The sequence below is a fragment of the Pipra filicauda genome, unplaced genomic scaffold (genome assembly GCF_003945595.2).
Source record: "Pipra filicauda isolate LSUMZ 115617 unplaced genomic scaffold, ASM394559v2 scaffold15_size4787011_pilon, whole genome shotgun sequence".
In the NCBI taxonomy this organism is placed as follows: Eukaryota; Metazoa; Chordata; class Aves; order Passeriformes; family Pipridae; genus Pipra; species Pipra filicauda.
The window spans coordinates 1,654,847-1,680,790 of NW_024104096.1; the positions used below are offsets into that span (position 1 = coordinate 1,654,847).

Sequence of the window (25,944 nt, forward strand, 5' to 3'; positions counted from 1 at the left end):
GCCACCTGTAGCTGTACTACAGGCTGTTGGGTTTCAGGTCTTGAATTCTGTTGCACAGAGGTCTGCTGTGGCATTCCTACCAAGTGCACTTCGTCTTTCACCAGGCCAGCTGTGCTGAGCAGCCTCTCCTGAAGCTGTTTCAAGTGACTGGTTGCTACAGCCCCAACTGTCTGGCTTGCAGCTGCATCAGGCCCTCCTGCTACAGTCCCTTAACTTCTCCTTGCAGCTCACCTTGTAACTTCTCTACTTTGCTTGTCTAGCTGACCCCATTTTTAAGCACCACAGTTTTCATTGTTTAGTATCTTAACTTGTTGTTTTCTCATTTCTGAATTGAAGAAAGTTTAAATGGTTTGGTTTAATACTTTTCTTCGTTATCTTAGAAATACTGCATAGACCACCTGACATCACAGCACAAACATATGAACTAATGAATGAAGCTCCACATACTTATACAAAAGCAAAAGGAGTTTGTGTTTCCACTCATTTTCACAGAGGCTAGTGTAAAGCAAGAAGAATGAAATGTCTCTCTTTCAGAGAGCATAAATATATTTTGATAACACACTGTAAATTAAATATTGTATTTCTTTCAAAAACTTAGAGGACTCCAGTTTGGACACTTGGAGCAATATGAGCCAAGACATCTGTTCTGTTTTTTGCCCGGTGTGTACTTGAGCTGGGGCACATGTGGAATTCTGCTAAAATGAGATTATTAATTAATAGCCCATCACACTTCCTTGCTTGAATGAGCTAGAAGTTATTTTCTTCTGGTTTTGAGTCCCAGGTGCAACACTTTCTGTCTACCGAATATGATTTTCTAAAAGGGAACTAAAACCAGTGAATTGAAACTACAACAACCTCTTCTCTGTGGTCTGAGTACAGCCGTGTAATAGAGAAAAGGAAAGAACATCAACTGACAGAGCAGAGGAAAAGAATCCTGTCCAGACATATGACGGTAGCGAAGAACGGGTTTGTGATTTGGGCAACAGTTTCCACTTCTGGTCCTGCTTCTGGCTTTGTGTAGAAACATAAGCATTTCATTTGGATATGTGTCCTAAAAATCATTTCTTTGATTTTTGGTACTCTAATTGAGGTGCTGTGTGACTGATATTCTATTGCCATTTAGGCTGGTCTAGATTACTTACAAAGATAAACGTTTCTACTTTCGCTGAAACATAGTGAGATGAAGCTGATTGTTACAGTCCCTCCAGCTGGACCAGTATAGGCTTTGTTCTCAGAGGCTGATCCACCCTTGCTCTTCAAAGAAGGTTAATTGATATCTAGTATTATTTAGCACTAGTCTGTCACACTGTTATCAAAAAGTATCTGTGATGTATCTTGCTTAACGTCTATAAAAATGAGCATATTATTTTCCAATATTAAAGAAACTCTTAGACTGTTACCTCTGCCCCACCCCATCAAATGACATTCCATAGATGTCTGAGCATGGTAGGGTACCATGAAAAATGATTGGGCAAGGTTGACTAATTCTGTAATTTTCTAATTTAGAAATGGTCCTGAACATGCTAATGTTGATGTGTAATGGAAAATCATGGTGCTGAAGAAGAGGAGACTCTGGAGGTAATTGTAGTACTGATTTATATGTTATATATACAGACATAAGCCAGCTAAGACAGCAACCTCTGTGCCTCTCTCTGTGTTTTCCTGACTGGGATAGAGAGGACAAAATGTGCCAAGGAAGGAAGATAGCTTGAAACTGGTTTTTGTTGCAGCATCAAGGGTATTGGGAAGATAATTCAGGATTTTCTCCAGCATCTTCATGCCCTATCAGTTCTTTGGTGACCTCCAGATAATATCAACTGATATTTAATCTGTTTGAGAATGGGATTGTTTTCAGTAAGAAAGGACAAAATTAATTTATTTCATTGGAGTTTATGGATGCAATTTTAATGAAAATGGGAAAAAGCCTCCAACTCTGACAATATATCTGTAACCCTGAGGCATTCCTCATAATTGCAATAATGATAATTCAGTCTAACAGTGGTATGTGCATAAAGAAAACCTTTTGTTGTATATTCTTTCTGTTCAGCCCAGCGGCAGGAATCTAGTCCACAGAACCACAGGAACTAAAACATTGCCAAGTTAGTTCCCACTTTAACCACACCTGTAATACTTTAGCGTTGTAACATCTGAAGTGCCACCGTTGCTATTTGAAAAGTAGTAAGACCTCAGGAAGTATCTGGATGTCAGGACTTGATCAGAGAATACAAACTTGTATATTTTGTGTATTTCTGTATATTTTCAACTTTTGAGAGAACTGTATTGCTACTATTTCTAGTATCTTTTTCAAAGACTGAATGCTGTTTTATTTACAATCTCCAGTGACTTCCAGTGATTCTTGGTGTCTGTTTTCTCTCTATAGGCTCTGCCAAATTACACCTTTATTTTTATAAGAAATATAGGCAATCAGTTATTTCCTGTCAACTTTATTTAGTAGCTTTATACAGTTGCAGTTGAAGAAATTGTGTGGTGAGAAAGGCCACTGAAACAGTTGTGTTCACTTAAAACATTTTTCATTTAAAATTTTAAGGGACGCTGCAAGACAGGTAAGACACTTGCCTATGTACTGCATCTCTGAGATGTCTTAATTGTGACCTATAATCAGATGGTGGGCTGACAGGAGGCAAGTCACTCAGATCTAAAAGCCATACTGCACAGGACTGAATAAAATGTGCTGTATGTTGCTCTTCAGCTGAACATATCAACAGCTTGAATGGCTTCTGTGTTGGGTTTGGGGTTTTATCCCACCTAGAACACTGCTAATGTAATTTCACCTTGTGTCTCCCTGTCCAGTTCAGAAAGATCATTTGAAAAGGTCTTCTGTGTGGTTACAGTCGTAGGAGAATGTGGTGTACAGAAACAGTTTCTCCCTTTTACGTTTTCCTTTGTGCATTACTTTCAATATAGGCCGATGACTAAAATATAAATTCACTGTTTATCTATGGAAAATATCAAGTGCTATTGGTGCTTAATAGTTAACGGCATATTTTGCCAAGATAGACTGTCATAAATTTTTGGCACTTTTCAAAATTATGGGAAAGCTTGGTTAGAATATTGAATTGAATTTCTTTAGTACTAGGAAAAATGCCCAGTTATAGGTTTACAGTATTGGAATGTGTCTGTCTGTGTTTGCCTGGCTAAGTACTTGTTTTGACATGGGAACTGAGATGGGGAAGGTGTTATGATTAAACTGTGGCTTCAGGTTCAAATACATGTGGTTTATGGTGGTGCCACAAGGCTTTTAATGCTGTGATCTTTCCATTCTTTCATTGCTAAGCTTTGGCAAAACACTTCAAAAATTATTTCAAAACACTAGTTTTGCTTGTCATTAGGTCCAAGATGACACAGGGAATAGTCTAGTTACAAGAGCAGAAGTGAGCTTCTGAGCACATGGAACACAATATGCTCCTTCCCTCTTTCTCAAGTAACTGTGTCATTGCAAAAGTCTCCATGGCTCATGGCTGAATGGAAGAGACACTGCTGCAATGCAAGTGTCTGTTGCCCCCTTTCTGCTGTAAAAGGAGGCAAAAGGTGTTGCTTTGTTGAGAAAATATTTCCTATATCCTCCTGTGAACAGGAGAATATCCAGAATTCATTCTAATCAGTAGGAAATGGCTGCCTCTGTAGATATTTGATGCCTGGGTAGACTTTTGTCATAGCTTTTCTTTGCTAAAAATGAGTAAATAATTTATAAAAATGTGATTTGAAGTAAAATTCAGATACTATTTTATTCTCCTTTGGAATGTATATAGCTACTGAGGAAGCTTCCTATAGACACTAGAGTTATGTAGTGAAAATCTCTTTTGGTCTCTTTTCAGTATCATTTTTTATTGGGAGGTCCCACTGTATGAAGAGGTATCTTCTGAATTTGCAGCCCTGGCCTTTTACAGTTTTGGGAGTAAGTGGACATTTTTCAGTGCCATTTAAGCTACATCAAGAACTAAGGAAAGCGAGGAACTAAATCTACATATTAGACATGAAACATTCATCCTGAGTCAGCTCTGGCATTTAAAGGATATAGGGTAGTAGAAAACCATTATGGTATATACCAAGGAGGGGAGAAAACCATCCCTACTTGCTAAGTATTGGGAAAGAAGTCATCTACAACCTTTGCTTTTTCAGCTTGGAGCTTTTATGAAATCCAGGTTTAGTGATTATTGGACACCATAATTACAAAAGATTTTGCCATAGGAACTTACTTCTGACCCAGCTACAAAGGAGCTACGAGGTGATCCAGGCCTTTGCATCTGGTGTATGAGGAATTTGTCCCTGTATTTAAATGCTGATGTCTGTGACAAACTGAAAAGTGAATTTTCCACATTAGATTGTTTACCTTCATAATGAAGAAATAAAAGAAAATAATAAGAGTGGAGGGGAGAGAAAAAAAAAGGTGTTAATGTGTAACATTTCTAGTTCTTGCAGTTTGAATTAATGCAAGCACAGACATCTCAAGTGGAACACCTCAACATTACAAAGGTAACAGCTCTCACAACTGAGAATTTATTCATACGTCTCAGGGAAAGGCATTGCCTATCCTTGGAAGGCAAGGATGGACAATTTCAGTTTGGAGTTATTAAAAATTATGAACAAATGAAAAACAAATGTTAGAAATGAATCTAGAAATGAATCTTAATTACAAAATACTTACTTGGTTTAAGATTGTACTATACTGCATATACCATATATGCATATATATATGCGTATACTGCATATACTATAAATTCCTGGTAAAATAAATAGCTTTTTCACAGCAGTGAAAATTAGTAGATGTTTATTTCAAGCAAAGGAGATCAAATGTTGCCAACACCACAATTAAACAGAGCTTGTAATTATGTGTTCCTCAACACAGCTCACTTATTACCCAGGATCTTCCATAACTGCACGTTGCTATACACAAATGGTAAACTCAAGACTTGACACCTCATACCTGATTTGCAAACGAAGGTTTCTCATTTACCTAGCAACCTGACACAGCCAGAGCAGGCTTTTGAATTTGCACTTGTGATAGAGAGCACTGATTTTGTGATGAAAGATTTCAGCACTGATTTTGTGATGAAAGATTTCAGTCCTGATTTTGGAAAACAGTCCCCAGAGCTCCTGAGCTGAGAGCAAAATTTATTTTGAGTTTGATCTGGGATGAATTTCTAATCATATTAGCTATAAAGGCAGCCTTTTAATTTCACGGTCCCTGGGAAGATGGAACTTTAGTAATGCTGAAAGCATTGTGAAACAGGTTCTGCATAAACATCTGATACTGTAAGTCTTGGACTATCTACAGTGAAGTGATGGAACTGTAATTAAATTTCTTTCTTTGGAAGATGTGCTTCCGAATTATGGATGTTTATAATTGAGTTATAGCTTATGTGCCAGTTTTTCCTGAATACAGTTGTAAATACCAATCTTATTTGCACTGCTTATTAAAATATTAAGTAAAGACAGCAAGGCAGTATGTTTGGCAGTATGTTTGGGCTTAAGTTCCAGTATTCTGATATATCTGTGGTATGAGGTTGATTTTGTTATCTGCACTCTCTTAAGAGAATGCTCCTGAATGTAGTGTGATGTTCTTCCTGGCATAAATTTTAACAATGAATAAATGAGCCCATGACTGTAGTCAGTGGGATGTTTGAAACTTCTCTGATGGGAAGTATGTGGAAAATGAAGCTGTACTGTCATTCTTGAAAGTGAACTTTTTCAGTGTTTTGGGTGTATCAACTGAGTCTGCTGTGTGGAGTGAAAAATACAATGGTGCTTCTGCAGGAGGAGGGGCTTTAAGCACAGCTCAAGATTTCAACATGATTTCAGGACTGCTGAAAACATTGTGAGAGCAGTTCGTTGCACAACCTCAGCAGCCAGCTCCAGAGAGGGTTTGGACTAGAGACTCGGAACGCCACTGTCCTGTACTTGAAAGCAGCACCTCTCTTCTGTTATTGTTTTGGCAAGTGGGGAAAGAAATATTTGATTATTGCATTTCAGGAGTAGGATAGAATACTGGTAGAGAATGCACCTTGATAGTTCACTACAAAGATTTAGCACCTGCTTAGAAGCAGTCGAGGTAGACCTGCGGCTTTAAGTGTTGATGGGAACTAGTTTATATCAGGCTGTCATTAGCCTGTCAAAGCCAACACTGACTGAAAAAATGAAATATGGTAAGAGACATCATGAAAAGTGTAGTGCAAAAAAAGTTTACTTCAGAGTAGCAAAACTGAATTGCTATGATAAACTCTTCCCAGGTAAGCCATTTTGTCTCTTTTGTCCTCATAATCTCTTCCTGCTTAGGGAACAGGTTTAGTACTGAACAGAGGGAAAAGAGCCTTGCATTAAATTAGTGGAGGTATTTGGTGCAGAGGTCAGGGAAGCTTATCCATGGATGGCTACTAACTGCTCCTGGTATATCTGTGATGAGATGTCCTTGCAGAATAACTGTGTTTATTTCCCAGAGCATTTATAGCCTTGTAGACTCAAAATCTAGCAGAAAATAAGAATGCCAAGTGTTGCACTAGCGAGAACTAGAATGGTAAAGGCAAAGAGCTTTTGCTGGTGGCATGCCAGAGAACCTGGCTTCTGTCTAATGAAGTCCCATGAAGAAACTTTATTAAGGTAGAGACCTGAAGCACTGGCCACAGCCAGGAGAATAACAAGATTTTAGTCTTACCTTGTCTTGCAATTACTCTTTTTCTGTTTATCTATCCCTAGTGTTTTGGTCCATTGGGAATTATCTGCTGAATCAATAGGCTTTAACAGGCCAGTTCATCTGGCTTAGGTGGATCAATATAGACCTTCTCCAGTTAAACTGTTTGAGTGCTACAAACTCAGGCAATTTTTGTAATAGCAAGTAGAACGATGTAAGAACAGATTTTAGAGTGGAAGTGGGTACTAGGGATGTGACATCCACATCGTGCATTTAAGGAATTTTAATACTTTGGACAACAGAATTCATATGGCAGAACACCTTAGTTATTCCGATATATTCCGATAGTTTGAGAATCCAAAGCTTGAATGCCCTCATCAGTGGGGAACCCTTGGCCTCAGTTTAGTAGATTTCTGTTTGCCTCAATATTGTAGTAGATCAGATTCATGTATATCACAGAAACAGAGGACATATCCTTGGTTAACTTTATATTAATTCTCTCTACATTTTCTCTCAAAATGATGTCCTGTTAGACTTAATTGCTTTGCAAGAATGTTCTCTGATATTTTCTTTACTTATCTAGTTAATTATTAAATTAAACCCAGAATAATATTTACCTATGTGCTCATCAAATTCCTACCAATAGGAATAGGAATTTAATGGGTAAAAATCCCTTCAAGTTCATCCAGTTTCTTACCAATAGAGTGGAATTCAGAAATCAATTTATAAATATATACAATGTTTTCCCAGCTAGCAGGTGAGAGGGGAAACTACATGGAATAATAACAACCATTATGTGAAGAACAGCAAGATCCTCTGTATTAATCTGAAGTCTTCTTGGTTTCATTGGTTCATAGAGAAAATTCCTTAGTATTATTTCTGTGTAGTACTACAAGAGAAATAATATGCTTGAACATTATGGATATCCTTCTAAATGAACTTAATTTGTCACAAAAAACATTAAGGCATTTCCCAACTGTTACATCTGTATTTGCTTATTCAGTACTGTATTTAAATTCTATTTAAATTACTTTCAACATAGCACTTTGTTAAACTGATCACTTAAATTGATCCTTAAGCAGCAGATGAACCAGTTCCGAAGATACACTATACAAGCAAAGAGCTTTTGTATTCTAGAATAAATTGAACTTGTACTTTTCCTAATATAAGGTTGTCCCTATATGTTCTGAGGAAGAATATCACACAGCAGCAGATCATGTCAGCTGAACCACAGCTCTTGTAAACATTACAGGATCCTAATCCTGAGGAAGTTCCACCCACATCAGTTAATGCTGTTCACGTGAGCAGATGGTTTCAGTTCTCATTTTTCCTAATGTACTAACAGAGAAACGACAGAGTACAACAGTGTAGCAGTCATTCAGTGGAGAAGCAGAAAATAATGAGAAACTTACGGCTGGTGCATTATTTTGAATCGGCTCAGCTCATAGTCTGATATATTCTGAAAAGACAGAAAATAGGTTTTATATTTTAAATAAAGGTTATTTTAATCAAGAGCAACCCATGAAGTGAATGACATGACATTTTTAAGAGTGAGCTAAGCAAAGACCTGAAAAAACAGATTTTTAGTTTTGTAGCTACATACTTGTCTCATCTTGGTTAATGCTTAACTTTTTGTTACTGGCCTGTTGTAACATTTCTAAAAAGCTGGTAGCTCACACTACATTGTTAAACTGGAATTTTACTGGGCATGTGGCAGATTAAATTAGGCTGGTTAATGAATCATTCAAAAAGTGATAAGCAAGCCATTTAATATGGTCTCTCCAGCACAGAATTTCTTTGGGTTTCTTTTACTGAAATCAGCAGATTAGTATAACAATGGCTGAGTGGAAGGTACTTTAACAGTGCTTGGGATATTATTAACTCCATGTTTCGTCTGATCTTGGGCTAAAGTTCTGCATGACTTTCAACTCGTGAAAAGCTGGTGATGAAAAAGGAAAAGAATTTGTGGTGTGCCACCTTGACACATACAGTGCCCATTCTAGTCCTGCACAAGCTAGTTCAGGTACTGAAAACAGTTTCACCAAATGATTTCAAAAGTTTGTGTAGCTCTATAGACCTGTATCAAGGAGTCCATGCACTGCTTTTGATGTTCAAGCTAGTGTGCAGCTTGCGTTCAACTCAGAGTTTTAAGCTAATCTAAGTAAACCTTCCTGTAGCGCAAAATTTCCAGTAAAGTCTCTGAGTTGTACCCAGACTGAGTGTGGGATTGCATGGTTTCTGTCCAGAAAGCTGCCAATGCTAAAATGCCCTCTTTGTCAGCATTGATTTCAGCAGATAGGTCAGGCTGAAAACACATCTATTTAATAGATGCAATTCTAACCCTCCATCTATTTTTGTGTCAGGAAGAGGAAATTAATTTGCCTATTTCCTGAGACTTCCTTGGCACACCTAACAGTGGATGTGAAATCTCTGAAACAGATACTTTCCAGTGAACTCAGTGATATTGAGTTCACTGTAGTATGATTGGTGTTTGCCCAGGTCTATCTGTTTTTCTGAATAATACCCCAGCCATAAGTCCCAAACCAAACTATTTTGTCTCTTCTCTCACCATCTCACCAGCGTGATAGATGTGTTTGTATCAGCCATAGAAATGGAGACACTAATAAAAAGTGTATGAGAGGAGATCAAGTGGAGAACATGTAAGTTCTCAGAGAAAACATTTCCTCAGTCCGTATTTAAATTCCAGTGAATCTCTGCATTTCTTTGACGTATTTGTTGTGAAAATATGCCATTTCAGACAGTTGAGAACCCCCTACATTTAATACTTAGCCTGTAATTATACTGTAACAAAAAAGCAGCTGCATATCTACTTGTAGACGGTATGGTAATTAGCAGATGATCTAGCAGATCTAGAAATCACCAAATTCCTGGGGAAATTTAAAACTGTATTGAGCCATCTGATTGCCATACAGGCCCATCTGGGCTTGTTCAAACATCAGCTGAAGTGATGACTCACCAAATTGCTTCTGCATATCAATGACCAGCAGTATTAGGGCCATTTCCTCCCCTACTCTTGCACCTTTTAAATAAGAGAAGGAGGAGGCAGCTATGCTTTTTGTTGTAAGGATTTGATTCTTGCTCATTCTCTTTTTGCAAAACAGATTATTTAAACGTTTACTTGTGTGTATTAAGATTGTCAGAGTGTAATTGCTTGGTAATTTCAGACAAATAGCTTGTGTAATTCTCTCTGTCCTTCCAAGATGATGTTTGCTGGAACTGTGCTGCCTAAGCACACTTGCATTTCCATACAGGCAAATGCTGTGTGTACGGTCAGATCAAGCACTTTTTAAACTACCGATGGAGCTTGGTAGTGAAGGAAGCAATGGATCTAAGCAATTCCTATATTGGTGAATGTTTTATAGAGGGAGTTTTAGCTTTATTCCTTTTTTTTGAAATGCACTATTGATTAAAACAAAGAGCTGCTGCTGCTTTTTTGCAACAGAATTCTGGCCTTAGGAAAGAGTATGAAAATATCTTGCAAACTCAACACTTTTGAAATGGTAGCTTCTGTAGGAAGTTGACTAATGCTTCCAGGTTTTAATTATCCATTGCTTCTGTTGTTGCTTATGATATACGTTGTTAGTGATTCATGTTGGCATGAATGGAATAAGTTGCAAATGAATATATGTGATAAAGAAGAAGTTAAAGTAGTTTCTTTCCTGGAGGGATTTGAGTTGCCAAATATACAATGAGGAACTAAAGGGACAGATTGGGGTGTTTATTTGTTTTATGTTTATAGTTTCATATTAGAGTGCAATTTGGAAAGCATATAAAAATTATGTTCCCTTTTAACCTGCTACTGATTTCCTCATTTCTACCGGCTGCTTCATTCATCCGACATCAACTTTCTCAGTAGCTCACTTTTTGAGCTCAGTATCTGAGTAACCAAAATTCTTATCTTGCAGATCAAGCCAACCAGTATTGTGGAGGGGGAAAAAGGCGGTAATGGTGCAAATGTCTGAGGTGTGTCTTTTGCTCCTTTACTTGCAGAAGCACTACTTGGACCTATGGCCTATCCTGCTGTAGCTACTTGCCAGCATGGGTGCTGACAAAGGGGACACCTTACATCAAAAGCAGAGAGAAGGTAAGTTTCTGTACTCTCTGGAGCTGCAGACCTATAAGTAGGTTTTGTGTATTTTTGTTTGGAGAAGTTTAAACTGGCTCATGCACGTGGACTGTGCAGTATGTTCAGAGTGATCTGGCACGTCCCGAGGTGCCCTGGTTCTGCGCATGTGCTCGCAGGCAATCAGTATGTGTGCATCTGGTTTACATGCCTTGGCTGGGTGGGACTTGGGGCATTTTTCACTCTTGGGGACATGTAGAGGATGGCTGGGAGGTGGCTAAGGGATAGTGAGCATGCAAGTGGAGTCCTAGTTGAGGAAGCTAAGTGCGGGAGGAAGACAAGGGGAGTGGAATAATACGTTGTAACAGTACAGAGCATATATGGCACCTTTGCCTGCCCCAGGTGTAGCACTTCTCTGTGAAAGGCTCCTAAGTCATAAACGTTGCTGTCAGAAGTCATGGGACCTCATGTGTTTTGGCCTCTGCATTTACTTTGGATTTTTTTACCATGTTTTCACGGTTCCTAGCTGAGGTTGTGCTAAGGAATGTTTTTAATGGAGTTGTTGCCTCAAAAAAGTTTTCAGATGTCTTTGAAAAAGGCTGTCGTACAGTTGATTGCATGATACAGTCTTTTCAACTATATTTTTAAGTTCATAGAAGCACATCTTTCCCCTTCCTTACTTTCCAGCCCTTCTGCTACGTAACCACCTGTGTAAGATGGTAATGGCTGCAGGTGCAAATAATACCTTAAACAACCCAGGAGAGCTACGAAGCATCTGTAGGATTTTAAAAGGTCAGATTTTGATGTGAATGAGAATGAGGGGATTCCTTTGACATTATGGTAAACAAACATACTGTGTTACTAGATAAGCTGTCAATCTCTGGACAGTAAAGCTGCATGTAAGGTGACAGTCTTGTCATTGCCTTCCAACAATGCAGAGTTGTGTTCTGTAGCTGTCTGTTTTTGTCATGAGTGACTTTGGAAATGTTTGCTGTGAAATGAGTTTGCTGGTTTTTGTGTATGTATAAGTACACTTGAATGTAATAATGCATAATGAGTTTGACTTCCTCCTAATTTTCTTCTTCTTTTGGGGGGGGAGGGGAGGGAGGGAAGTAAAGACATTTACTTGACATAAAGCAATTTCATTTTGGTATGCTAAAGTAAATGCATGATACAGAGGTTCTGTATTCAGTACGACCAAGTTTATGTTAAGACTAGTTTATGAAAACTGTTTGGTATTGAAAAAAAAGACTACAGCTATATTTTTCACTTCTGAGAGACAGAAATTTGGAGTGTAAATAAAAATTATCTAAATTTAGGCAGTCGATATAAATAAAAATATGAAAAATCATAGAAGTGTAATAAGCCTTGTTAATTATATCCTTTATTAACTGGCATGGTAGCCTATCTGTAATTAGTCAGAGAAGATAGGACAGTTCTTAGTAAAAATGTCCTTATGGAATATAAAAATATCTTTGTGGAATAAAAGTAAGATTTCAGTGCTGGCCTCTAGAAATGCAACCTGAGCTACAGACTTCTGCCAACAATATATGGCAAAACCTGTCAGCGTGTCTCAGACTGAGTAAATCATGGAATAAATGCATAGTGGAAAATGTTAGATCTTTTTTTCTTGAATAAAGCAGAACTGTGCCATGAGGGGTGGCGGGGGCTGGAGAGAAGAAGGTAAATAAAATGTGCAGTCCTTAAAATTAAAGGTCAGTCAAGAAAGATTGACGTAATAGATGTTTCTATTGTGAACGGAGAATTACTATTTTTAAGGTATTGGTCCATTTTAAAGTGTGTAAAACTGACATCTAGTGGTAGCAAGAGCACTTTGTGTGCAAAGTGACTTTACAGTAAGACCAGTTTTCATAGCAGATTAACAGGTTGTAACTATATTACATACTAAAATTGCAATTTCCTGTACTTTAGCTCGGCACAGAGCAATTAAAACTAAATCTTATTAATAACACACTTCTATAATGCAAGGTGCTGGTTTATCTTTATGAGTGCATGGCCTCCTGCTAGAGAAGGGTCATCCTGGTGAACAGTTCCATTAGAAAAGGCTGAAAGGAGCATGAGGATTAAAAAAGGTGAGGGTAGGGGTTAAAGAATTTCATTAGGGTCACTTAAGAAATTGTTTGACAGCTACCAGTTTTAGACCTCTTATGGACATCAGGAGAAATCTGGCTTCAGAGCTGTGATGTGTGTCTCAGGTGTGACATTATTCAGAAATGTGAGCTCCTGGAGGAGGGGAAGCAGGACATCATGGCCAAAACTGAGATCTCACATGAATTTGGGCAAGGTGTGTGGAGTCTGAATCAACAGAGCATATAGGCATGTGCTTAAATCATTCTCATGTTCACTGGCCAAACCATGGTTGATATCCTCATTTCTCATTAATATTTTTATTCACAGAGCATTTAAAAAAATATTTTTCTGTTCTCTTCCATGTTTTGTCTAGCTTTTGTTTTTAGTGTCTTTGAAGAAGAAAACCCTTGCTAAAACTCTGTGTGATACCTATCCCACTGAGGCTTTAATTTAGCTTTGCCTCCAGTGCTGTTATATACATAATGGATAAATTACTAAAAACAAGGAAGAGCAAAGATACACAAAAATGAAATATTAGTTATTTTAAAAATTATTTTTTAAAACATGGCTTAGGAGCACCATACCTATAATCAAAGGGTGCAATTTAAAAAGAACATAGAAAAATATAAAAAGATCGTTCAAATCTGTCTTCCAAATAATAAAGTGGATCAGCAAGAGAAGGCTGGGTGAAGACAGAGGTAAATCTGAGGGAAGAAGGAAAGCAAAATGCTTCAGTGAAAGTGTAATTAGAAGTGGGAAAAAAAAATAGTTTATTTTTTTGGGGTTAGCAGTTTATGGCAAGAATTGTCAAACTATATTGGTCAATTTTTGGTTGCAAATGTTAATTTTAGAATCTTCTTAGTTCATAATAATTGTTGAAAATATCTGAGATAAAAAATATTGGTGTAGAATTCTAATGAATGGAAGCTCTGTGCAGTTTCAAAGCTGTGGTGAATCATATGCTGCCTCTATCATTCCATCTCTCTTACTTTCAAAACGTGGTGAATCGTATTTGTTGAACACAAATGTTGATATTCTGCCGTGAAACTAAAGTCACAGTTATAAAAGTGGTATAAGAAACAGCAGCTGTCATTTCTGATAGGCGAGCCTCCTGCTTCAGTGCGAAAGCAGAGCCGAGCAGCAATCCTGTTTGCTGCAGAGCTGCTCTCTAAGGACAAGATTAGTTGTTAACAGTTGTGCCAGCCAGAGCTGGGAGATGCAATCTTATCTGTCCTGAAGCTGGTAATCCAGTGCAGGAGCTTAGCAGTTCTAATATGCTGTTGACCTTTCAGGTCTGAGTGGGAGCACTTGCAATGACAGGAGGCCAGTTGCTATGTGCAGTCACTCTGGCTTTGTCTGTACTCCCTGGGGCTGCTGCTTACCACTTGGACACTGATGCTTTTCCAAAGTAGTGGAAGCATAAAGATAAGTCATGCTAGTAGCACCAGAATTGTTGATATACATGACATGTCTAAGATTTCACAGCAGCTATCTCTGCATTTGGCTTATATAAAATCCTGCATAGTACAAACGAAGTTGTGTTGAGAGAGCGTTGGTAGCAAGGGAATATATTCAGGAAATACTTGTTGTAAATAGGTCTACTGGGGTTGGTTTTCTTGGTCCACTGTGGGTTTGTTATCCATCAGGAAGTGCTGCCGGTATTTTGTCCTCAGGCTGGTTTTTAGTTAAAAAACTCCTCATCTAATGTGTTCAACATGTTATGGGAATTTGAGATCTAGATGTCTCTCATGCTGGAAGAAACAGTAGAGTACTTCACAGTTTTTTAGGACAATAGGGATTACTTTATTACCACTGATGGAGTGTAGTATTGCTGTAGATGTACTGTAGTATTGCTGCTCTGATATTTCAAATGAAAACTAAGGGGTTTTATAGAATTATTTGATTAGGTTTAATATGCACTGAACTGTATGGTTTTGCTGGAACTCCAAGACTGAGGAGTCTATACTGCCTTCACTACCACATTTTTTTTGACTGTTGAGATGTTAGAAACTTGTTTTTTCCTTGAAAGAAAGATGTTTTCCTGCAATAGTAGCTCAGAATCATTGTGGTTTGCATTGTTCTGAGGAAATTGTCGATTGCAATAGTACCTGAAGTGCACACATTAAGACTAATCCTTTTTGCTTTGAAAGAGTTCCAATGAAAGATCCTTTAGTCTTTTGTGGGCTATGAGTGGGTTCACCTATGATTTGTTTATGACCTAGGGTTTCCAACTGATTGTATACCCCAGGAGCTGCTTGCTTATACTTGACTGTCCAAGACTTTTTGAACCTGGATTATTCAATCTCACATACTGAGTGAATGGTCTCCTCCTTGAAAGCTGGCTGCAGAAATAGCCTTGTTTTAAGATATTACAGCTTGATCTGCAACATAAATCTGTTTATATAGTGCATAAAATTGGAAAGTTCATATTATTTTTCCTAGAGCGTAGGTGTCCTTATTATTCTTAGGTTGACCTGATGGAGAAATGAGAGGTTTCCAAGGTTCTTTCAAAAATGATAGACTTCCTCACTGACAGCGTAATGTTCTGCGGAATGAGCTCTATATTTGCATGTCTTTAGTGAAAGGATATTTACTGGAACACAGAAAATAAATCCACTTCCCATATCTTTATAGTAATGCACCACTATATCCTTAAGCAAATTAAAATGGGGTTTAGTGTTTGAAAAAAGGAAGCAAGCCACCACATACAGAAATAACAACTGTGACCACTGACCAAATTTAGCCTCAGCAAAAACCAGTAGAGCCTCTGCTGATGTAGGCTGCAAGATTAGGAAATCTGATTTCTTTTTGTGAGAAAAGAAAATTCAGAAGGCCAGCTGAAAGTCCTCTAGCAGAACCATTTATCTCTAAAAATGCTTCATCAATTAAAACAAATTGTTCTGCGGGGCTCCTTTCACTTCATTAATGATTAAGAATCTAAAAAATATTTTGGCAAAGTTGAATCAATTTATTTTGATGTTTTTTGATGTAAGGTAAAAGATGCAAATGAGGCACATAAATGCTACTGCTTCAGTGGTTCTGAAACGCTTAATTTTACTTTTGTGAGAAGCTTGCAGCTATTCCTTCTGATTCAGAGCAGAGGAAAATATTGAAGTGTCAGAAGTTCCACGTCAAAGAATTAATGGCCTGGAAAATATTTCTAGTCTGTAGTCAAGACACCAGTCACCTGAGATCTCCAAGAGCAGGACATGTTGGAGAAATGTTCTCAGTATGGAGTCCTGCTAGAAGCAGAACTGGTGCTTTAGGAACTGACTTCTCCCCAGGACTCAGCCCAAGGTGGGAATGCAATATGCTGTCGACTCAGTTTAATAGTGACATCTAACAGAACTGACGCTGTTAGCTTCTATTAATAACCCTGTCCTTTGACAGGGCTGAACCAGGTCTGAGGCCAGCTGCTGCTTCCAGCTACCTGAATCCTGTTCCAGTAACTGCATGCAGGTGATTTGAGTCAAGTGGTAGCCTTCTGTGTCTAGCTTATGCTGTGAAAAAGCCTCTCTTCCTTTTCTTTGTGGTTATGGGCAGTTTCTTTCTAGCTCATCTTTCCTACTGAAACAATCTGGTTTTGCTATCTGGTATTTCCTTAAGTGAGCAGATGTCTCTGCCATGGCTAGTCTACCAGGCTCTTGGTGAGGTGAGGATATGGGGGCTCTTTCACGATCCTCCCTACCTTGCCCCTAGATAACCCGAGCATGTTTTATTTTTATTACCCCATATCATATTTGTGCGTATGTTATGAAACACAGCTATGATGGAGCCTTCTGCTGGATGCCAGTGAGGTGACACCAGGCAGGACAGGGCTAAGCAGTATGAGGCACCTGAACATACAGTTCAGTGGGTGTCACTGCTAAAAGGGCCAGTCTTGCTCCCTCCCTTTTCTTTTGGCTTTCTGGGTTGGAGAGATGTCTCCCATTCTTGTGCTGACTTTGGTGCTTCTCTGATCCTTTTGTGAACCTTGAACCAGCTGTAAATTAAACAAAGGAAACTCTTGAACCAAGAGAAGCTTCTGGCTAGAAAGGCAGGGTGAGATGGAGGAAACAGTTTGTGAGCAGACCCACCCCCATCCCTGGCAGCAGCTTCGTCAGTTGTCTGTGCTTCTGTGAAATCTCCCACTGAAGCTGTATTTTTCACAGCTGCCTTAAACCTCTGGGAGAGGTGTATTCTCTGGGCACTGTGCTTCACCTGCTTCCTCCATGCTGGCACCAGCTGTTGTATGGGGAACTGGATTAGGAAAGAGGCCTGGCTGAAAAATAATCATACAAAAAATAAAAGTTTCCATCTGGATAAAACCTTGATGTACCAAATAAGAGCTGGTGCTAGCAAAAATCTGTGTGTAATGGATACATGTTGCAAAGATGGAAGGTAGAGCAGGTATGAAAATAGTCCCTTCAGTTAATCTAATTTGCTTACAGAAGGAATGAGGGGAATTGAGCTAAAATGGTTGTGGTGGTGGTGGTGGTGACATTTTCAGTATTTGAATATTGACTTAGAAGAAAGAGCAATGTCTTGGAACAATGGCTGAGGTTGTCTTGGTGGAAGATGCTCTGTGCATTGCATTGAAATAGAAAACTATTTTCTGGGTGCTAATTGTTTCCATCCAGCTCTCATGAGGGAGGCTGAAAATAACAGCAGGAAATAGCACAGCAGGAATCAATTCTCAGGTCACTGGCAGGTGAAGCTGGCAAGGACCGTTGTTTCTTGTGGAAAGATGTCATAATCTTACTTAAATGCTGCTATACAAGCCAAATAATTGAATACAGAGGCTCCACAAGTATCTCAGGCTGTTGGGAGCAATGGGATCAATCTTGGAGAATCCCAGAAAGTAGGGGATTTAGGGCCTTCAACTCTCCCCTGCTGGCCAAGGGTCTGGGAACTGTGCAGATGTGCTCCCTGCTGACACTGCCTTCAGCTGCCTTCCGCTTTCCTGCATCTAGACAAAAACAATAATTATAACAAGAAGTGCTGGGAAATAGCTGAGTCTGAAAAAGCTGTAGAGAAGTGGCATGAGAATCATCTTACCTCTCAGAACAAATACTATGGCAGAAGCTGTCAGCAGCAGTCAGCTGCAAAAGCAGTCCTAAAAGTAAAACCTATACGTGAGAGAATTCTTGAAAGATTAAGAAAGAACATCTGCCTAATTGTAAGCACATTAAATTTCATTAAGGAAATTAGAAGTAGAAAATCTTAATGATAAGAATAAATACCCTTGCTGAATCAGAAACCAAATGTGACTTAGTTTGTGCCTGTCAGCTCTAAATGCTCTGACGGCTGGTGCCTTCTGTTTGTAAGTAAACCACCTCATAAGCTCCTTACCCATTTACATTGAAGAAACAATTTCACATTCCCACTCAGAAATCTGCCAAGCTACTTGACTTTGAAAGTACTCCCTGGAGAGTGGGATGGATTTCCTGTACCTTCTTTCATAGTGGTTTATGTTTTTGAGGTAGTGCTTTTGTTCCACTGCTTAGCTTCATTTTAATAGTCACAATGGTTATAGCTATCTAGTATAGAAACTCTTTAATTCATACAGTCATGAAAATGTTAGGTATGTATATCTGTAGACATCATGAAAATGAGCACTTGATTTGCTTGATTCGTGTTACCTCAACCACAGCAAGCAACATCATTAGTAATGAATAATCACTGACTCTGTCAACAAGATCATGACTGCTGCTTTTCGATGGCTGAAATAACTTTGTGAAAAGGTAGACCTTAAGGTGCTGGCAGTCATAGCAAGCAAGAGAAAGAACACTGTTTGTAGTTGTGGTGATTTTGGTAGGACTCGAGAACTGGATTTTGGGGCTCTCAAACCATGACAGGTAAGCAGCTGAAATATCAAGATTCAATACAATTAAGACCTCTTACTATAAAGCATATGTGCTAGATCTAAGTTGCTGCAAGAACTCAACCTTCTTGACCATCACGTGTTGAAAAGACCATCTACCAATAGTGCGTGAAACATGTGGCACTGGCTCAAACAAAAAGCTATTTCTACCACCTGAGAAAGGCATGTACAGTTGTCTATGTCCTTACGTGTCTTCAAAGTATAAACAACATCTGTGTTGTTGCATGGTGAATGTGGATGAAGATATCTAAGATGGGGTGGAAGATAGGTATAGCAGAGAGTGGTGACCTCTCTCCTGGTCTGTGATACAGTGCAGAGTGCTGCTTAGTGGTTTATGGCCAGGGCAGCCCCAAATTCTGAGAGCCACTGCTTGAAGGGGTGAAGCCAAAGGCTAGTGTGTTATTATTCAGTGCTTGCCAGTGACACAAAGAGCTTTAGAAACTTTCTCAGTAAGTACCTGGCTACAAAGTGGTTAAGGATATCTGATTTAAACATCTGCTTTATTTTTCTCAGTTTGAAAATTTGAAAGACAGCCTGTAAATATAGCACTCCCTCCCCCACATCCCAATGTCCCCTGCTTTTCTGGGATGCCATTAAATTTGCTAGTGTACTAAAATGGTTTAATTAAAGTTTTTTCTGGTCTGATGCAATCAACAATGTCTTCTGTAAGTGCAACATATCTGATGCTAATGATGCTTCTGGATGATAGATGTTGTGGGGACAGCTATAAAGGTAAAGAGTAACTTAATTTAAGAGATTTCCTTCTACTTTAGCTATCATGAGCTGAACAGATAACAGTTAGAAGGAAGCAAAGGAAAAGGAGCTTTGAAAATATCTCACCTCCTTTATTCTTATACAGAAATTTAACAGTATAATGACCTATTTGTCAAATGATGCAAATCTATCTAATACATCTTAAACTATTAGTTGATTTCAGTAGGAAAAAGGAGATGTTTTGAATATAGGACTCATCATATTAGGTTAAACAAAGTTGCCGTGTTCACGTGCATATATATTTCTCTTCAGAGTACTGGTATGTAAATGATACAATATTTCTGTTTTTTATACATCTGTATTGCTGTTTGGTCTTCACATACAAACATTTATTTATTTGGATTTCATGCTGGATCTGCATACTTAATCAAGGTTCTGGGTACCCAGTGTATATTCCCTTCCCTCTCAGCATGATGAACCTTCAAAAACGTAAATATCAGTCTTTTCTCTTTGACGCTTCATGTTATCCAGTGAAGCCCATGTCTGTCTGAAGTTCTCAGATCTTCTAAGTATTCAGACTGTATAATCCTGCTCTTAGGATATTCTGCATTGATTTATAGCATTCAGTACTGTTCAGGAATGGATATGAAACAGACTTCCTTTTGGCTCTTTCTTGAAGTGATCCAAGTTATTTGTGAACAAGGCAATTAGAGTGTGTTATAAAAATGATGCCAAATGTCATTGAAATGGCTGTCCACTGTATATAAACATACATGAATCTCCTTTAGAAAATAACTTTTTCTACCACTTTTTAGAGTTTAGATTACAGTAGCTAGTGGGCATGCATCTTGAAGTGAAAGAAATACTAGAATACGTTTTTAAAGTATCTAAAAATAAACAGTTTTGTTTCAAGGCTTTATAAGTCAATGACCCAGCACGTTATTGACAACCAAGATTAAATGCTTACAAGAAATCCCAGATTTCCACTGACATAAGGCACTGTTTCCTTTCCTTGCAGTTCATGAAACAAAATTTGAATTTCAGTCTGCTACCATCTGACCATTTTGGAGCAGTATATCTTTAAATCTGTTAACAAGCTTGTGCAGAGTTCAGAGTGGGAGGACAAAAGAAAAGCAGCATGTTTTCTTTGAGAGAAGTTGAGCTTTGAAAGAAGTTTTGGAATGTTAAAAGACAAACCAGCTGAGATACATTAATGGGCAAAGAGCAAGAGAAGAGGTCAAAGCTGTACATGCAAGTGTTTTTTCACATCGTACTAATTTTTGAAAATTCACATGGCTTCAAAAAATAGGCCCATTCCGGGGGAACAATGCAGATATTTGCAAACAGTTCTAATATTAGTCTGTCATTATAATGGTATCTGAAAGCCAGTGATATTTATGCAGTGTAAAAGTGACCAATAAGTTAATTTTAAATTACTTTCCTAACCTCCTTGTGTGTGGGCGTAGCTTCTTTTTAGGAAAAAGTTGCTATTGATTGGCTTTTTCTTTCCCTTTCTCACCCTCAGTTATTGACTAATACTGAAATTTAACTTACAGTGAATATTTCCGTTTTTCTTTTTAAATGCTTTAATGAAGGTTTTAAAGAAATTTATAGCTCAGAATGACTGTCATGTAATATTGTTTACATGCAGAAACAAACTAGAAATTGTATGAACATTGAGCATTAATATAAAAAACCATGCTGCTCTCTAAATGATTTGCTGGATTTGTGGAAGTCAAGACACAATAATGGATGATGATCATATGATGTAACAGCCATCCTTACACTTGTAAAACAGGAAGAGAACTCAAAGAGAAAACATTTGAATTTTGATATGAGTCAATTAATTATCAAATGTTGACAAATTGTGCATGTTTATTAGAAGTTATTCCTCCACTATGTTAAGAGGTTTGTAATGTGTTCAATATCAATGTGAATCCAGTTCTTTTTTTTTTTTAGTAGACCATGAGCAAAATGAAACAACTTTATTGGATAAAACAGGTCAATTTTTATTATCTAAGCTTCTTCATAGTTCAGTAAATACTGTAAGTACTATTTTCAACATGGCTTTCCACATTCACTCCAGTAACTAAAGCTGCTAGCAATGACCATATCACTTCGATTATAGGATGAAACTACTTGTAGCTATTTCTGGTGCAATAGAAATCTAAAAAACATAAGAAAACCCCAACTCCTTAATAATTTAGGATGGCCACTGGATGGCTGTTGTTGCTAAATCTGTATTTTACCTTTACTTACTTTTCTCAGTATTGAGGGGGAGGGAAGCACAGATTTTAAACTTCAGACATAAAGACTTAGAAAATGAAATCAATTTAGAAACTTCTCCTTATAAATTAATGAAATAACCTATAATGGTGTGCACCTCCTACATAAACCTAAACCAGAAAAATCATTAGGTAATAAAAGTAAATTGTGTTTTTATTTCATACTTTCTACAGCTTTTTACATGTGACTGTAATTGACCAGCCATATAATATAGCTGCATAGTATGACCAGATGTCTTCAGGAATAATTGAATAAGTAAAAACAAATTATATTTTTTTCTCCTATTGCATTACCTGCTGAGTAAAAGACCCTAGCATTTCACACTGTAAGGTGTTTCTAAAATGACTACTGCTTCCCACTATTTTCTCTGTGTGAGAAAGTGAATCTGCAGCTCATTCAGATGTGTCTGTGAGCATGCATGTGTTCAGATGATGGATGTTGGGATAGTTGTTGACCTTCTGACTGATAACCAAGCTTATGCAGAGCGTCTGTGAATCTGGGTACTGTTTAACATGACAAAAGTGGCTCTATTTGGCTGTAGCTGATTAAAATTCATGAATAGGGGTTACTTCAAGCTGAAGCTCAACAAAGGCAAAATCATATTCAAGAAACTCTTGACGTTGTAACCATACTTCATGTTATGCTGTGGAAATCCAGGTATTGTCTGCAAATGTCAGATTATACCAGTTTTATCTGTGCTGCCAAAATGGGTATTTCTCCCACTTGGAACCAATGTGGTGGTTTGTGTGTTATGATGAAAAACATAGGAAAATATAAAAAAAAATCCTATGACCTAATTGTTGAGTTCATCAATGTCTTATATTCCTGAATTTATTCATGAGCTCAGCCACAAAAATCCTTCAAGACCCAACAGAAAATGTAGCACTACACTGTGAAGTTCAAGAATACTTAATTGGACAGGGAAAAGGAAGAAACGATAACACCATAAATAATGCATGGTACAGTTCTAAAAATGACTGAAATTTTGTCAGTAGAGGACTTTCTGTTCGGAGAGCGTATGTATGACCAAATATAACCCCAGGCTTTGGGGATGATACCCTCATTCTTACAGTATTTATTTGCTTTTTTTTCCCTACTGCCTCTTTAAAATTCAGTGCTGTGTTTGTACAGATGCATTTCAGAGACTCTGAAACCACCTGAATCAAAAACATTCAGGTAAGAGATTGAGTTTTTGAGGTTGATTTGTTTGTTTGTTCCAGTGAAGAGTCTCCTTCACTTGCTGATGCAATGCTGGCACATGTAGACATTTCTCTAATCTGATTTTTATATACTACAGGACCCAGACAATCTAACACACAAATGAAGCATTGCATTTCCCCCTTTACAGGAAACTAGGCATTAAGGGCAAATGTCAACGTTTGCCTTCAGTAGTTCTGAGTGAAATAGGTCATCATCTATAAGTAAATAATATACATTTGTAATCTAATATCTGTATACTTTTTAAACCAAAAAAGCTGTATGACTTGTTCAATTTGTTTATATCTCATCCTACATTCAGATAGTTAAGCACCCTGCCTACTTGTATTATGCTGATCAGATGTTCTAGTTTACTGGAACATTTAAATAAGTTTAATGGGAAATCAAGTTTTTACTCTACCAGGGTCATACCATGACAAATCAACCCTGGGCATTTGTAAAGTTTTACCAGTTCTCAGCCTTACGCTTTTAAAGGACTATGTTGCAATGGATGCAGACAATAACACCTTTGAAAAGTGTAAATTGTATTCAAGTAGCGAAGGGCAAAATAGTTAAACTGTTAAATGAAAAAGCCCAGCTACACGGGAACAGTGGAGGAAATAAACAGAAAAGCAAAGAAACAAAATAAAAACGTTCTACAGCAGGTCTCAAGAATGTTAATAAACAATTTAAAATATATTTCATAGGAATTTTGTGCCTATTTGTTTACTAATACAAAGTCAAATGCTGCAGGTAGTAGTCCCTACAGGAAACCAAGTACCCTACAAATAGAAACTGTGTTTCTGCATTTGCCACGCTGATATGAATTCTGGATAGTTTTTAGTATTCTAGAGGCCTAAAATACATGAAATGATTGAAATTCTTATTCTTCTAAACACTGGTTTTGTAGGACCGCTGGGAATTCTAAATTCTTTCCAGCGTGCCTCTTCCTGAGCACCAGTGTGTGATGTGGTTTCCCAGCAATGCAATCCAAACTTCAAGCTGGATTCCCTAATGGTAAGGTTTGTGCTTATGCACAGAATTGGCACTGGGAAAACTCATTAATGAAAGATCTCTGCAATTGCATTTGTATGTGTTTTGGTTTTATTTTTTAATGTGAGTAAATTCCATGAGTTTTTAGATATGGAAAGGTTGATAAATATTTAATAGTGTCCTCTGAGCCATGCTAGGAATGGCTGGAAGCTTTCTTTGCTCTTAGCAGTGTGCTGATAACTGACAGGTTGTGCAAGCCATCTGCTGATCATTTTAAATTAAAGACAATATTGCACTGAAATTTAGCAGTCATTACATTTGTAGCAATCTACAAGTTTGGTGTTCCTTTCATGTTTGCCTTTTTATTTTCTTCCCCTTAGCATCATGCTTATTCAGAGCAGATGTCATCTTGTAAAAGAAAACAGGATGGCTTAATTTTACTAAGGGAAACCCCCTGACACTTGGTAACTTGGTCTTTCTGCCTCAATGTTTCTAATTTCTATAAATTTGCATTGTAGACTTTATGGATTTTCATACAACCGTAACAGCTCAGTCAGCATTAGCAAAATGTGCTCAGGCTATTGTGGGTTGTATCCAGTTCTTAAGCTACAAGTGTGTCTGTGTGAAAAATTTACCAACAGAACTGTCCTGGCATAATCATCCTCATGTAACATCCTGGTGGATGTCCTGGTGGGAGTAACAGTGTACTTGTTTTGCTTTAGTTCATGTCACTTTACATTTAGTAGTTTTGTAGTAGCTGTATCCAGACAGATACTGCTAGAAGTTGTCTCAAAAAAAGGATACTCCTTTCTCTGCCTTTTTTTTTTTTTTTAAATTACAATTGCTTTAATTTTTTTTAAACAATTATTTCTAGCATCTTTCATTTCTCCAATTAGGACTCCAGTTAGTTCTTTGACTGACAGCAGCTTGAAGTGTATCTCCTTGGAAACTTAGCTCATTTTGGTGCTACCATCACTCACTGCCTCAAGTAGCATGTTAATATTTGGGGCCTTTCCAGGTTCCCTCTGTATGGAATAGAAACTTACCCTGCAGCCAGCTATATTTATTGCAATCCTGTTTTTACATAGAAAGTTGATGAAGTCCTTCCTTTCTGAACCAAGTAGAAATAAACAACTTAAAACTTCAGGCTCTCCCCAGCCTATTCCCAAGGAGCCCCTTCTCCCTGCTATGTTGTCTGGTTCTCACAGGATTTTCATGTTTTCAGTGGAATTGTATACATTCACCTTTCCAAACCAACAAAGCCCTAAAAGTCATCCTTTTCTTGGAAAAACTCCTCTGCAACATTGATTTTTAACCTTGCTCATGCTTTCTCATGAGAATTGATAATATTCAGGTGACTTTAGACTTTTCTGCAGAAAAATATATTTTCTCAGAAATCTTCAGAAATACCTTTCAAGTTAAGAGCTCTATGGTCCCTCTCACCAATAAGACAGGTAAATCCGTGTGAGTGTGTTATCCTTGGGAACTCCTGGCTTTAATTTCATCTACTTAGAATTTATTGTCCGCTTCTTTCAATTTTCATGATGTTAAGGAACAATAGAGGTATCAGCATCAGTTTAGTCTAGTCAGTGAGGCATTTCTGTAACATGATTACTAAATTTCCAGTATTTCTTTTTGTTCTTAAAAAAAAAAAAAAAAAGAACAAATTTTGGGTTCATGGGGAACAGTATTTACAGGAGGAGATGCTACTTGCAAATTTATTAGTGTTCCCAACAAATAGTTCAGTTCTTTCTCATTCTTTGAAATCATTATTTTAATTTTTAAAAGCCAAGTGCTCCTGCAAAACCTGTATTCCTGAACTTTTTCTCCCACTCTGCCAGGAATGTACAGTACCCATCTTACAAATGTGGCCTTGTCTAAATCTGTATCTCTGGGAAATTCTCACTGACTGTCTCGGCGTAGTTCTCTGTCAGTACAAAAGCATGAAGTATAACTTCCTCAAATGCTTCTTTGAGCCACAGTTGGTTAATGCTTTCCAACTGCTGTGTGCCTGCAGTGGCATTTAGTCAAACATAGAGAAAGCTGTCTATAATTGTCTGGTAGCTTTGC

At 37.8% G+C, this 25,944-nt stretch overlaps 1 protein-coding gene across 1 annotated transcript in view; it reads right to left on the bottom strand.

The window, feature by feature from the left end:
* Nucleotides 1–25,944, bottom strand: part of BLNK (B cell linker) — a 102,700-nt gene that overhangs the window by 62,357 nt on the left and 14,399 nt on the right. Inside the window, exon 5 of the mRNA XM_039379189.1 lies at nucleotides 8,059–8,105. Coding sequence (XP_039235123.1) covers nucleotides 8,059–8,105 — 47 coding nt within the window. The remainder of the gene's footprint in view (nucleotides 1–8,058; nucleotides 8,106–25,944) is intronic.